Source organism: Engystomops pustulosus, chromosome 5, assembly GCF_040894005.1.
Source record: "Engystomops pustulosus chromosome 5, aEngPut4.maternal, whole genome shotgun sequence".
Lineage (NCBI taxonomy): Eukaryota > Metazoa > Chordata > Amphibia > Anura > Leptodactylidae > Engystomops > Engystomops pustulosus.
In genome coordinates this window covers 49,478,065-49,493,868 of record NC_092415.1, presented here as the reverse complement: position 1 = coordinate 49,493,868, position 15,804 = coordinate 49,478,065, and the positions used below count along the sequence as shown (strand labels likewise).

The following is a 15,804-nucleotide window of genomic DNA, read 5'->3' as shown; positions in this document are numbered from 1 at the left end:
TTTACTATTATCACCTTTACTATTCATTTCTGAAATAAAAGAAAATTGCTTCAAATGTTAAGTTACTCTGTTGGTTTTACCTTAAACCCTAGTAAAAGCTTTGGCCCCTAGTAGAAATTTGTGACATTATTATTTTTTTAAAATCTGTAAATAAAATATTCAAAGATTAAAATCAACGATATATAGACATAGGGGCACATGTATCTAATTTTTGTTTTTTACTTCTACCTTTGCAAGATTTTTGGTACATGTGCACTTTGTTGTGCCTTGGGCAGTCTCTCTTCAAAGTTCGCCACGGTCTAGGTTTCTGTAGTGTTTCCTCTAGAATTGAAAGTTGCCACATTTTAAAAAAGTTGCAAAAAAGTTGTATGTTGAAAATCCACATCTGCCCCTATGCCTGGTAGGAGATATAAACAGCTTAGAGCTGCTTTTGTGACTTTTGTTTTAAAAAGTTGCAAATTCACTACAGACCTAATCTCCTTAAATGTCAGATGTAATCATAAGGAAAAACCACTAAGATAAATATGACCATCAGAAAAGTTCCCTAAAAAGCATACTTTTTAGTATAACATATGTGTAGTATGTCCATAATACAATATCATATGGTGGGTAGATATGCAGAGACTTACCATCACTTATTTTGGTGCCTCCAAGAACAATGGCAGATATTCCAACAGATGAAGAAAGCATCCAGATACATACATTGATGAATTTGGCTTTCAAAGGTGTACGGAAATCGAGTGCCTTTACAGGGTGACATACAGCAATGTATCGGTCCACACTCATCATGGTTAATGTGAATATACTAGTGAACATATTGTAATAGTCAATGGATATAACAATTTTACACAAAATGTCTCCAAATGGCCAGGAGTTCATTAAGAATTCAGTGCTCTGGAAGGGCATTGTGGTTGTCACAAGAGCATCAGCCAACGCCAGATTGAAGATATATATGTTTGTTGCAGTCTTCATTTTGGTGTATCTGTATAGAGAAGAAATAAAAACCACTGAAACTCAAATAAATGATGCAATACAATGTATTAATAATTCAGTATAAGACTGTAATACACTAGAATTGTATAAATGATTCAATAGAAAAAAACCTTTGTTTTCGGAATTTGCAATTATCTGAAGTTCAAAATAAACTATTGAGTTGTAATAAAAAGAAATTGTGGTAAGTATTAACACAACTGTAGAATGTTATGTTCTGTGGTATGCTAGACATAAAAAGAAAAATAACAGAACAGATTAAATATTATGATCCTAAAGTATTAGGTATTATGTCTAGATATCGGGGGTAGTATTTCTCATTTTTAACAGTCCTTCCATGTAAATGGGAACAGTAAATTTGTCCTTAAAATCCAACCTATTTCAACTACAGCACCCATTACTCTCTTATTAAGCTCTCTAACTGTGTTCTAACCTCGGTTCTCGATTCTGTTAGATCAATAATTGCAGATTTCGTCCCCTGTTTAATATGCAAATGTGGCAAGTCACGACATTATTGGGTTTTGGCTAATCCATCCCAAATACTCTTGAGCAATAAAGAGGAGGATTGCAGTGTGCAGGTGCTGGAACTGGACTTTGAAAGGAATGAAAAGGTGGACCCTGATGAGCTAATTTGTAAAAATGAAGAAAAGGTTTTGATCAAAATGCATAAATTATTAAAGTAGATCGTGGAGTAAGACTTAGGTGTATAAAAAGGTACAGGATGAACTAATTTATATAGGTGTTGGAATAGGGGATTTAAAATGAGACATTTAAGAATACCTAAACACACAGAAGATACACCACATGTTATTCACCACATATTCTTATGTTAATCCTAAGGTCAGCCATATCTCTCCTACTCTTCCTTTTAGTCTTGTAACTAGCTTCAAAAAACTGTCTAGAGCAGCACCCCCTCCCTTTAACTTATCTGAAGTATGTTGGGAAAAACCATCTCAAAATAAATCTTAGGAGCTTTTGGTTTGTGGGCTAGCTACAAGCCAAGACCTCATGAACATGAATGTATATGTGTGCCCTGAGCATGGCCACATAGGCTTCTAATGGGCATGTTTATGGTGCAGTGAGGCACAGTTCATGCAATGTGTCTCACCCCACCATAAACATGTTGACTAACCTCATAGCAAATTATATATAAGGTCCCATTCTTGCCCAGATTTGCACATGACAGAAGGCCACAAGGATCGGTACACAACTTGTTGCTTGCAGACCGTAACATGCACATGTTCGTGAGCATGAGGCCTAAATCACCAAATAAATATGTCATATCATAGTGGGAGCCCTTTGAACTTCCTCTCTTTCATGAACAAATTTGGATCATGACCATATATATGATATATAATATATGTGGCCTACCAGTGTACAGGCTATCCCCTACTTAAGAACACTCGACTTACAGACGACCCCTAGTTACAAACCGACCTCCCCTGGATGTTGGTAATTTACTGTACTTTAGACCTCCCCTACACTAAACAGCTGTAGTTATCAAAGGTGTCTGTAGTTAAGATTTATTTTTAATCCTGGTTCTTATGACCCAACACTTTTAAAATCCAATTGTCACAGAGACCAAAAGAAATTTAGTTGGGTTACAATGATAAAATATACAGTTTTGACTTGCATACATATTCTACTTAAGAACCAACCTACAGACCCCATCTTGTACATAACCCGGGAACTGCCTGTATATGGTTAGGGATGATCGCCTTATGATAATCCTGTTTAGCCTACTAAATATGAATCAAATGCCCCCTATTTGTGCAATTGCTATGTTTTCTGTATCTAGTACAACTCAGTGATTTCTAGCAACAATAGTAAAGATTTCTTTGACCAGGGCAGATTTTATGGTTAACAACAGTATATACTATTAAAGTATATAGCTATCTTCATTAGGGAGCCTGCTCTTGATGTAAGCTTCTACTTTAGTCAATTAGAGGCTTGATGTAACTTAGTTAATGTAGCTTTGTTCCTATTTAAATGACAAAAATCAATTCTTAATAATAAACAGGATTTGACAATAACATTGCGAGTTAACAGGCTGTCTATTCTGTGGTGCAGCTGCTTTATTACTTAATCTATCATTTCTATCAAATCCCTGGTTACCAGCATACATCGCTTTCCTGAAAATATACAACTATTGGTTTTCAGCTTTAAAAAAAAAACCTTTCGAGACCAGATGTACAAAATAGTCAAACCTTCAGGCAAACTTTGCTATTAAAAGATAGCTAAGAAAGTATACTGTAAAATCTAAGCAATGCTACCCAATGGCATTAGACCAGACCATGCTGTGATGAACCAGTCTGACAGTTTCAGACCAATGTTCTGTTGCTAAGGATTCTCAAATCCAATAAAGGCAATTACACACACAAAAAAAATATTGAACGTTTTGGTTATTTCTCATAGTTTCTCCTGTTTAGAGCTGTTTTCTGGCTTAGCATATTATCATAATGGATCCATCAAGTCCAAATAATAATCCTACAAAGTGGATAGAGAGGAAGACAACAAAACAATCTGGACAAGTTCCAGGAGCTTGTAGTACGGGAAGTGGTACAGTTAAAAATGATCTTACACAACGTGACAGAAGAGAGAAGAGCCTTGAAACAATTGAGGGAAAATACTGAACTCACTATATACTAGAAAATAAATGAGGATCTGTTGAGTGACACCACCACCCATAGACCCTTGTCGAAGGATCCTATGGGGAAAATTTTCTTACCTGGTCCTGTCGCGATCCCTGATTCGGACGGTCCGATGAAGATGAAGTCCAGCGCGATTCATGAAGCTCGTGCGCCCGAGTTACTGCATCCGTCGTTTCCCCGCCAAGATCCACCGGAGTTCACCTTCTTCCCAGTGCTTATAAATGTTAAATCCTGCGTGCAGTCCGAATCCCTCGCCCCCGATTTCATGCGGATCTTTGACCATAGTATATAAAGTATATATTGGATAAAGTAGCAGGTCCATCAAGTCCAACCGTTAAAAATTAAACAAATGTTTTTTATCCCGTACTCCAGGATACTTTTGCTCTCCAGAAAGGCATCCAGGCCTTTCTTAAACATAGAGTCTGCCATAACAACCTCCTGCGGCAGAGGGTTCCATAGTCTCACTGCTCTTACACTAAAGAATCCCCGTCTATAGTGAAGGTGGAACCTTCTCTCCTCTAGGTGTAAAGGATGCCCACTGTCTCTAGCTATAGTAAAACCGCCTCTCCCATAGGTGCAGAGGATGCCCTTGTCTATAGTGATGGTAGAACCGCCTCTCCGCTAGGTGCAGAGGATGCCCCCTGTCTATGATGATGGTAGAACCGCCTCTCCTCTAGGTGTAGAGGATGCCCCCTGTCTATGGTGATGGTAGAACCGCCTCCTCGCTAGGTGCAGAGGATGCCATTGTCTTTGATATGGAAGAACCGCCTCTCCTCTAGGTGTACAGGATGCCCCCTGTCTATAGTGATGGTAGAACTACCTCTCCTCTAGGCGAAGAGGATGCCCCTGTCTATGACAATGGTAGAACCACCTCTCCTCTAGGTGTAGAGGATGTCCCCATGTTCTGGTCACCAGGCCTAGGTATAAAAAGATCTTTGGAAAAATCCCTGTACTGCCATTCCGGTATTTGTATATTGTAATGAGGGCAGCTTTTTCCTAAGCTGAATAACCCCACATTTTGTAATCTGTAATTGTATTCTAGTCCTCATATTCCCCTAATAATCTTGGTTGCTCTCGTCCAATTCTACTATGTCCAATGTATTTATCTGAACAGTGTCTCTATGATGCTTACTTTTAGAACCACACTTAAAGACAAAATACATGTGGTCCTTGTAAAGGTTCTTAGTTTTAACAGCTAGTATGGAATTTAGCAGTGGTATACACTTTCTAAACCAAGCCTATAAATTATTGATTGCCTCTTCAACTCTTCATTGCTTGTTATACATAGTTGATGTTACATGGCGGTGCTAACGGGCTCAATTTGCATGCAGGATAAGTATTGTACAGCCAATAGCAAAGACTATAATAACTGCAATTTATGGTATAATTAAGCAGGTAATGTAGTTTTTACTAAAACATTACTATCTCCGCAGATGGATCTAGCATTCAGCAGCTTTACAGCAGATACCAGCTATTTGTGCCAACAATAGACCACTGTCCTAAAACATTACATTACTTGAGATTAGCACTGCTAATCTAATGGGCTCCTGTGTATAATATTGCTTTTATTGCTACAGGGATCAGCTGGTGAATTCACTAACGAATGAATAATTTGTTTACCACTTTTAAAGATAGCGATAATTCACAAAATAAATCTCAGTTCCTAAGTTCATTCAGAAATTACTTTCCCTATGTGATCCCATTAAATGTAAAAAATTACCTAAAAAAACTTCTCTGTGTGAATTAACCTATCCATGCTTCTTCCCTGGTATCCTGTACCTGGCTATAAGAGAACCGGTCAGTACAATGACCTCTATTCTCTGCCCTGTCTGCAGTAAGACACCTATAACCTTGACCCTATATTAAAGGGGTTGTAGTAAGTTTTCAAGTGATCCCCTATCCTGTGGGTAAAGTTGCTGCACCACGAGAATGGGTTCACCAGCAATCCGTCGAACAGAGGTCCTGGATACCATACATTCAAGGCTGTGGGAGTGTTGGGAATTGCTGGGCACACCACTTGACAATTTTTGCCCAACCTGCTGCTCCGCCCATTAGTGAGAGTCCAACCCCTGTTTGCATTGGATTCTCCGGATTGCTGTCAGTCTCATTCACCTTAACGGTGGGGGGTCCTTGCTGTCCGATCCTCATCCATCCTATCAATAGCGTATAACTTAAAAACCTGGTACAATCCTATTAAACTTTGCCTCCACTGTCAAACATTAGGTGAAATTGCAACAAATCAGCATGTTGTCTATAGACTATCTCCAAGATATTTCTAATAAATGAAAAATACAATACATGTGTTGTATTAAATTATTTTGTGTTTTTTAATGTGATCCCAGCCAATCACATCCTCCCTTTTTATGTTGTGAAGCAATCAAGTTTGATCATGAGTTGAAAATATTTATCATTAAGCATTTTTTGTATACCGTGGTATGAAATTCTTTATTTATCATAGTCTGTTCCGAAAAGATTGTGTTTGATGATCTCCTCTCCTGTGGTGTTGTATGTGACTTATGTGACTTAGTGACTTTTCAGGGAGTATTTTGTGAATATTGTAAATGTTTACTGAATAAAGGCCTAAGATATGTTTAGGTTTAGTATTCACAGAAATCTATCCAAATTACTGTATGAAACTGTGATTATTGAAATAAATATACCGTAAAGTCAAAACCCATGGCAACAGCCAGGGCTTTTCGCCCACCAGTGCCCAGTGCCTATACTACAATAATTGTTAAATTATTGTTCATTAATTATTATTGTAATTATATGGTGGGGAGAATTTATTAAAACTGATGTCGTAAAATCCCCCACACCCCTGCCAGTGGCCCAACCTCTTAGTAGATCTGGAAGGGATCTCTGCCAGGTCAGACCTTCTTAGACCATGTGTGACCTAATGGAGATTTTACACAGTTTTCCAGTGAAGACTATTATAAACATGGCAGGTTGGGCTTTCACGTGTACAGAGCGGAATAGCCTCCAAACTGGCGCAGAAGGGGCTTTGTAAATGCATTGTCCACCAGTGTTCTGCCATTATAAATGATTTCACTCCTGAAATCATTGCTGCATTAGGTTTCTATGTTATATAAGTTGCCAAAGGACCAACTGGCTAAAATAAATTTAATATTTATCTACTTTCCATATAATTCCTATGTTATGATTTTACTTGTGGAAGGTTCTTTCAATGTGCAAAACAGATCCTGTTCTCTGCTGACACAACTGCCTCATGTATGAGAGATAAAGCCTCTTGTTGCAAAGTCAATTCTACTTTATTCCAAAGTTATTCATGTGAGACCTGGGGACATTGCTCCATGCTCACCAGTTCAGTGATAATATAATCCTTGTAGTGAGGTGCATTATCATGACAAATGTCTCCATCATATGCGTGCATAAGTGGTTGTACTAACATAAGCCTGGTCAATATTTAGTTATCCTTTGCTCATCAGAGCAACCCCTAATGAGTATCTAGTTGTATATTAGCAACATGCAGATACATTGAAGCTTCCTATAGAAGTAACCTATTGCCCTCCCATGCCCATGTCTGTGCAGTTGTGACCCAGGCATTAAACGACGACACTTCCAGCTATTACAATGTAACTAAATCATCTTTAGTTACACCAGGAAAGAAATAAACTTCTGTCAATAGAGCCACAGGACAAAGAGAGTAGCTTGTGAAATGTAATGATAAATTTTTTATTGAAGGAAATGATTTTCCACTACGCCCACACCAGAAGGTGGGTGGTGGTGCTGAATGCATAGGGAAAAAAAACAACTAACAAGGTAAAAAAAAGAGAGTGATATAAAATCAACCAAGGCCTCTAGAATATATCGTAGCAAGATAAAGTCCATATAAAAGTTGTAAATATAAATTTCTGTACTATAGAAAAGATTTCATTTTGCTTCATTTCTACTGCTACAATACTAGAGGACATTGTTTCAGACCATGGCATTATATATGACAAAAAGATTCAATTGCCTCAAGACTACAGACACTTCAGGGCCAAGGTCTGCTTGAAGATGGTTGAGTCTGGGCAGCCTAAAGCTAAGGTGGTCGTATGTCCATCTATGTTGATAATATGGGAGCCCTCATCTGATAACTATATGGCAGCTAGAAACAGAATTAATAATAATGCACATGAAACACCCATAATATAAAGCTTCAATCTCTCTTGGGTACCTTGAAGAAGAATAATTACAGTATGAAAGTATGACAATATGACATATCCTCTGAGTGACAGCAGCACAGTGGGATGGATACTGAGGCTTTGCTTCTGATGCCATTCTAGCCAGGTATGAGATGACACATTGGGAAAATCAAGAACAACAAATTGTGCACTCACAATGTTACAGCCAGCGACTAGATACTACATGAAAATGAAGTGTATTTATAATTGAAGCAGGTATGGTAGGATTCAAGGCATCTCAAATACAAACATTGGAGGATATCTTTAAAGATGGCAGATATATTTCAGATTGCTGAATAGGGCAACTAAAATCCATTCATATACAGAAACAATTCCACTCCATTCTATTCCATGGAATGGATATACAGGTGCAGAAAAGTAAGTAACAAATCTTCCCGTAAGAATAAATCCTGAGTGTAGTCTCATAACATGAACTCAATCCAAAAAGTAGATTAGATTTATCATACAAAACTACTCAGAAAGGATATTTCTTTGTAACTATCCATCAGCCTCTTATTGCCATTGGGCCAAATCTATTATTCTGGCTGAGATAATTTTCTGTCGTACTTTGCACTAAAAAGAATTTTCAAAATAGTGAACACATATGGCTGAAAAATCAAACATGCAATTTCTACAATTATACGAAGCAGCATAAATGAAAAAAAATCTACAAAAATTGCCTCTAACTAGCTTTAGTAAAAAGTTTGGGGACTACACATGGAAAGAACTAGAGAAGACAGATTATAAATACTCTCAATAGTAATTTTGTAAGAATGTTAGATTTGGATTTCACTAATAATTTTCTCAACATATTCCACAGCCCTGAAGTGTTAATCTGAAATCCTGCCAAACACAATGGGGCACATTTACTTACCCAGTCCCTGCATGATCCCCGATCCGGACTGTCCGACGAGGATGAGCTCTGCCGCGATTCATGAAGATCGTGCTCCTGATATTCTGCATGTGTCGCTTCCCTGATCAGGTCCGCCGGAGTTCACCTTCTTCTTCACGGTGCATGTAAGTGCTTGGCTTGCTAAACAATTTTGAAGTTAAATCCCGCGGTTTGTCCAAATCCGTCGAATCGTTCGACGGCCCGCCACCCGATTTGTGTCACATGACAGCCAGCTCAATTGCGCTAAAATCCGATCGCGTGTGCCAAAAACCCCTTTTAAATCCATTTCCCAGCGGCGCAGAACGGAAATCGGCGGGATGTCCGACAAAAGTGCAGTCTGCGGGGCCCTTAGTAAATGAGCCCCAATAGTTTTGTATTGGCCAAGCTGCTTGATTTCAACAGGCCCATCATCTAATGCCTGTGAGGGCCTCCAGACCATCCTCTGATGGCAGATGATTAGATGATGATGATAGATGATGAGAATTATACAACTCAGCAGCAGATAGGTATTGCATGCTATTATATTTTTTGTTAGCAAAAATAACTCACAAACCCTTCACACCTGGAAGCTTACAAAAAACGCCATACTTTAAAGGGAACAGACACAATAGGCCATACTCTTCCCAGCTTAAAGCTGCCTATCCCACCATTAAAACTTTCCCCAAGCATTTTCTCCGTTATCCATGTTGTTCCCGCCCACTACCATGTGGCCCCACCCACCAGGGAGTACGTGAAATGGTGGTTTCCCACACAGTGATCCTTCTAAATATACCTTGCAGTGAGAGGGACAGCATTCTTGTAAGGACAGGGAGAGGACACAGAGCCGTCATGGTTCACAGGCAGCCTGGAGAAAACATGTCTCTTTTCTTCATAAGTTAACAGTGCTTCAGTGGAAAATAATTTTAGGTGATATAGGGAGGAGGACTTTCAACCCTTTACCAGCAGGTATTGCTGTTTTTAGGGGTACAATTCTAGTGACAGATCTTTAACTGTTTAACCGTGGAGTTTACTTTGAAAATAACATTTACTGAATGACTGCTCCATGACTTTTGTCTTTGCTGTTTTAAAGGGGGGTTAAGAGAAGGGCTCTGTACTTTCAACAGAGGTTGAGCAAGGTTAAGTTAATCCCGTGGAAGTTGCGGCACTGTCTGCCATATAATTGAGCAATACCTCAACTTAGTGTGGCATATTTGGGCCTACCAGTATATGTTGAAGAACCTTGTACTTTTTTACATCAGAGGAACTTGGAGCAGGCACAAGTTACAGCAGCACCAGCACCACCTCAGCTACTTCCGATTCCCTCAATTCTCTTTTTACTCATTTCAAAAAACCTGCAGCATTGTTTGGGGATACCGGTGAAATAATAACGAGACTACAATGTAGTACTGTATGATGTAAATAGGTCTAAGGTCTAGGTCAGTGATGGCAAACCTTTTAGAGACTGAGTGCCCAAGCTACAACTAAAATCCACTTATTTACCATGAAGTGCCAACATGGCATTTTAAGCAGTAACTTATTGCTACCTGTTCTTCCACATCTTTGAATTTTATCAGCCCCTGAGGCCACCAATACAATTGAAAGAAGGAGGGCAAATTCAGACTCTCATTGTAGCTTCTCTCCAGGGTCTCTCTGTAGAGGAAGAATGGTGAGTCCACACCTTCTCACTTTTCCCGCAGTTCCAAACAGCCAATGAAGTGTCGCTTTAAAATAGCACTGAGAGCAGAATCTCTTAAGTTGCCTGGGACTGCAAGAAGATTTGGTGCCTTTGTTCCTGTCTGGTTAACTCTGTCCTGGGGAGATGGCCTGAGTGCCCACAGAAAGGGCTCTGGGTGCCACCTCGGGCACCCGTGCCACAGGTTTGCCACCACTGGTCTAGGTTTAAGACTGGTATCACTGAATGATGGCAGAACTGCAAACCAAACTGCAACAGCACCTTTAACATTTTGATGCAACTACAAATTATATTGTGACAGCAATATTGTTGAACCAGTAAACTATTCAGCAACAAAGCTTTTCAGATTTTGATGCAACTGCAAACTATAATGAAACAACAATTTTCCGATTTTGCCGGACCTCCAAACAATAATGCAATTGCAAGTTTCAGATTTTAATGGTCCTGAAAACTATAATGTACCAGCGACTTTCAGATTTTTATTCAAATGCAAACTCAATGGGGCAGATTTACTTACCCGGCCCATTCGCGATCCAGCCGCGCGTTCTCTGCGGTGGATTCAGGTCTTCCGGCGATTCACTAAGGTAGTTCCTCCGCTGAAGTTCCCCGAGGCCCGCTGGAATGCCCTGAAATTCACCGGCCTATACCTGGTGAAGGTAAGTGCAATTTTCGCAACATATTTATTTTTTAAATGCGGCAGTTTTTCAGAATCTGTCGGGTTTTTGTTCGGCCACGCCCCCCGATTTCCGTCGATGCGCCAAAATCCGATCGTGTGCACCAAAATCCCGGGGCAAGTCAGGGGAAATCGGCGCAAATCGGAAATATTCGGGTAACACGTCGGGAAAACGCGAATCGGGCCCTTAGTAAATACTTTCAGATTTTGTAGCAACCAAAAACTATTCTGAGATTGTGCCTTTAAGATATTGCTGGATAATGCTATATCTGCTTATAGTACTAAGTTTGGTCCTGCACAATAACAGCCTATCAATAGCTCATTTCAGTTCTTCACAGTGGCCTAAAAGGGTCAATTATTTCACATTTCCACCTGTTCCTAATCACAACAGCCTCATTTCTGTACCAAAGTGTCTTGAAAGGGGAAATCAGAAGTTCCTGCCTATTTGACTGACCCTATGAACAGCAGCATGGCTCCATGGCTTTGTCTCCTGTGTTTAATTACGTCTAGATATGTGACCCTGATCTAACACCTAGCCAATCACAACCATGCTCACCAGGGCCGGCTCCAGGTTTTAGTGGGCCCCTGGGCGACAGAGCCTTAGTGGGCCCCTCCGTGGGCCGCCCTCCAGTGGCCACACTGACCACCCCCCCTCCCCTGCGGACACACTGACCACCCCCCCTCCCCTGCGGACACACTGACATCCCCCCCTTCCACCTGCGGACACACTGACACCCCCCCTTCCACCTGCGGACACACTGACCCCCCCAACCTCCCCCTGCGGACAAACTGACCCCCTCACCCCCCCCCCTGCGGACACACTGAACCCCCCCTCCCCCTGCAGACACACTGAACCCCCCCCTGCTGACACAATGACCCCCCCGCTGACACACTGACCCCCTTCTCCCCTTGTATACACAGTGACCCCATCCCTCCCCCCGCGGACACACTGACCCCCCTCTCCCCCTGTATACACACTGACCCCATCCCTCCCCCTTCCCCCTGCGGACACACTGAAACCCCCCCACCGGGAAAGAAGTATTTTACCTGTCCTGGTACCCCCGGCGCAGCACTTGCAGCTGTCTTCGGCCTGGGCCTCCCGTACGCGCCGGCTCTGAAGCCGGCACACGTGACCCGATGACGTCATCATGTGCGCCGGCTTCAGAGCAGTCGCATACCCTGCGGAGCGCTGCATCGTGGGAACCGGGACAGGTGAGTTTTAGATTCTGCCTCTATGCTGCGCTCCCGACCAGCGCAGCATAGAGGCAGAAATGTGATCGATCCGGATGGTGATCAATTGTACCAGTGTCTCATAGAGACACTGGTACAATTGATCCGGGGGCCCGAATGGGCCCCTCCAGTACCCCGGGGCCCCGGCACTTGCCCGGGTTGGCCGGGTGCTGGCGCCGGGCCTGATGCTCACAGAAGGCATGCATTTGATTGCTAAGGAGCTGCAAGCTGGTTCATTGTCTGCTCAGCATTCAACCAGCTGGGGATATTTTCCTAAACGCCGTCTGTTCAGCTTCGTGGGTCGTGGGTGTTGAACCTGTTAAATTTGGTAACAGGTTCGCTCATCACTAGTTATCTGCAAACACAGATAAACTACATTGAGATCCAAATTTAATAAATTTCTTTAAATTTCCATAAATCTTCAATTTTATGGTATTTCCATTTTATTTACTGAATATCCGAATGTATTTGAAGAATTGAGTGGAGATTTATTTCACTGGGGAATGTATTTTGCGTAGTCATAAACCCTTCATTGGATGGTAAGTAAGTACTCTCCATGGAGCTTCAAGAGCATGTATCAAATGAGGGGATTATTAAATACTTGTCATAGGTGTGTGTACTTACAGAGAATTTATCTTCATACCAGGAATACGACCATATTTTATGTACTTTATTTCACTAAGCAGATGTTAAAAGCAATACCTATCATATCTAGCAAATAACTGCTATAAAATAACACCAGATGACCCCTCTCCAGTGGGGTCACAGTATATTGGAATAAATGGCATTTTATGGGCTCAGGCACATATATTTCCCTTATTATGGCCCTGACAATTAGAGGCATGTGCACATAAGAACTCTGTACAGAGATGTAGGTTCTGGGAAGATAATGATGAGTGAAGAATGTTCTGCTTTTCCTCTTCCTCTGGCATCTATAAGGGTGGTCAAGAAGCCAACATCGTAGTTACCCTATAATACTATACATTATACATCCTTGTGGAGGTACACAAATGAAATTAGCGGGTACAGTCTGGCAATTCATGGTTATTCCCAGGAGTCTACCACTGCCAAGGTGCACTGTGAATCATGCACTGTGCCGCGATTCACTAAGATCATGCGCCCGATATCCTGCATGTGTCCCTTCCTCACTCAGGTCTGCCGGAGTTTACCTTCTTCTTTGTGGTGCATGTAAGTGCTTGGCATGCGACAAAATTTTAATCTTAAATCGTTCGCTCAGTCCCAAACAGTTGTTTTGTCCGACGTCCCCCCCCCCCATTTCTGTTGCATGAAATCCAGCGCAGCAGCGCCAAAAAATGATTGCGTGCCACACAATCCCAGCGCAGACACCTGTTAAATACCTGTCAAAGCTGTGCAAATCCAATTTCTTTGAAAATGCCTCAAGACAAGGATATGAGTCTCTGCAGTGTGTGAGGCCTCCCTGCAATGCCTGGGCATGCTCCTTTTGAGGAGATGGATGTTCTCCTGAGGGGTCTCCTCCCTTATACCTGGATTATCAGTCAGCTCCCAGAAGTCTGTGGTGCAACATGGCATTAGGGGATGGACTAAATAAGATATAGGAACTGAATGCAACAGAAGGAACCCAGAGCCTACTTCACCTGCATATGGTATGACTATGGGTTATAGGAACTCATCCCTAAAGGACTGTCCTGCTGCTGGATTGTTGTCCCCCTACATCCCTTTTCACATCTCCTGGTGAGCTGACCTGGTCTGTGGTCACCATCTACAGAACCACTCCTTTATAGGGGTCGCCTTGCTAATTTCTACTTGTTGTCTATTCCCTTCACACAGCAATTCACATTCAGTGTTGATTCATAACTGGACAAGTTGAGCTCACAGAAGTGTGATTGACAGTGAACACTGTAATGCAAAAGAATTTTCAAGTGTCCTGCAGCTTTTTCACATTTCACCACTTGCCAAAAGAGAACATGTCATTTGCATTTGGAGGTTGAATGAAATTCAACTTTTTTTGTCAATTCCCCACATTTGCAATATTTTTTCAGCTTTCCAATAAATTGCACAAATTATTAAATTGTGCCACTATGAAGTACAATGTGTTCCATATAAAATAAGCTCTCATTTGGTTCTATGACTGGTACAATAAAAAGCTATGATTTTTCAAAGGGGCTTTAAGGGGTTAAAGAACAATGTCATAGCTTTAGGCTGTGAATCTATGGAACCACTTTATATATTCCTCATCCTGATACCTTCCATACTAAGAAACATCAAAAGGATCTCGCCTTGTATGTCTTGCACTGCATGAATCTATGGCCTCTCATATTGTCCTTGGTTTCATGCTTCATGCTTTACAATGTCAAGATTTTTGTTTTCTGCACTCTTTCAAAAATTCTCATCTTTTAAATAGTTTAAATTTCCTTATCGTAGTGTAGTAGCAAGTGGTCTGTGTGCTACAACTGAACGGGGTTTGATAGATTTTGGCATTATTTATTTTTTTCCCCATGGACCAGCTGTGAGTATACATGTTTTTCAGTCGGCGGGAGGGGGGGATGGGGTCTTGTGTAATTGTCTCATAGACAAAAATGTATGTTTGCATGCAGCACCATAACTTCCTTTATGTCCCGCTTACATGGTCCCATTTCCTGAAAGAGCACCCCCCCCCACTTATATTGTCCCCTTTTCCTGTATAGCAAGCGTCCCCTGCTTCCACTGTCCCCTTTCCTGTACTTGTCCCTCTCTCTGTAGCATTCCATATTTCCAATGCCCCCTCTCCTGTAGCATGCCCCCTTCCAACGTCCCCTCTCCTGTAGCATGCCCCCCTTCCAATGTCCCCTCTCCTTTAGCATGCCCCCCTTCCAATGTCCCCTCTCCTGTAGCATGCCCCCCTTCCAATGTCCCTTCTCCTGTAGCATGCCCTCTTTTCAATGTCCCCTCTCCTGTAGCATTCCCCCCTTCCAATGTCCATTCTCCTGTACCATGGCCCCCTTTCCTACAGCATACTCAACTTCCCCATTCCCATGCAGCAGTCTTCTTATTTTTCTTCACTTCTCTTCTGCATTAATGTATGGCTCTATTGTTGGCAGATGCAATGCCATGACCTAATACACTACTATATTGCCAGTGCACGTTAACGCGGAAATTATGTAAAAGAAGAGAGGACTGCTGTGGGGGAAAGCGGAAGTGAGTATTTTATTATTATTTTTTGTAGGGTTTGGTCGTGGCCTGGGACCAGGTGCTCCACGGCCTGGTCTTGGCGGTTAGGGAACACTGGTTTATACGATACGATACAACTTTATTGAACCCACAGGAAATTGATTTTATCCTTTAGTTAACTGTTTTCTAGTACACAAAATCCAAATGTGTCCAACTTCAAACTTAGTATATTAGTATATTATGTGGGATTAAATTGGTTTCACAAGAAAATAAATGTGTATACAATTTTGTTTCCCCCGGGATCTGACCGTAAATCCTCTGACTATGGTTGGGCAGGGCAGATTCTTCTCATGAATAGCTTCTCTTGGCTGCACACTGCAGTG

General features: G+C 41.5%; 1 protein-coding gene across 1 annotated transcript in view; it reads right to left on the bottom strand.

The window, feature by feature from the left end:
• Positions 1 to 15,804, bottom strand: part of OPRK1 (opioid receptor kappa 1) — a 41,695-nt gene that overhangs the window by 5,266 nt on the left and 20,625 nt on the right. The window contains exon 3 of the mRNA XM_072151917.1: positions 630 to 982. Within this exon, the coding sequence (XP_072008018.1) occupies positions 630 to 982 (353 nt within the window). The remainder of the gene's footprint in view (positions 1 to 629; positions 983 to 15,804) is intronic.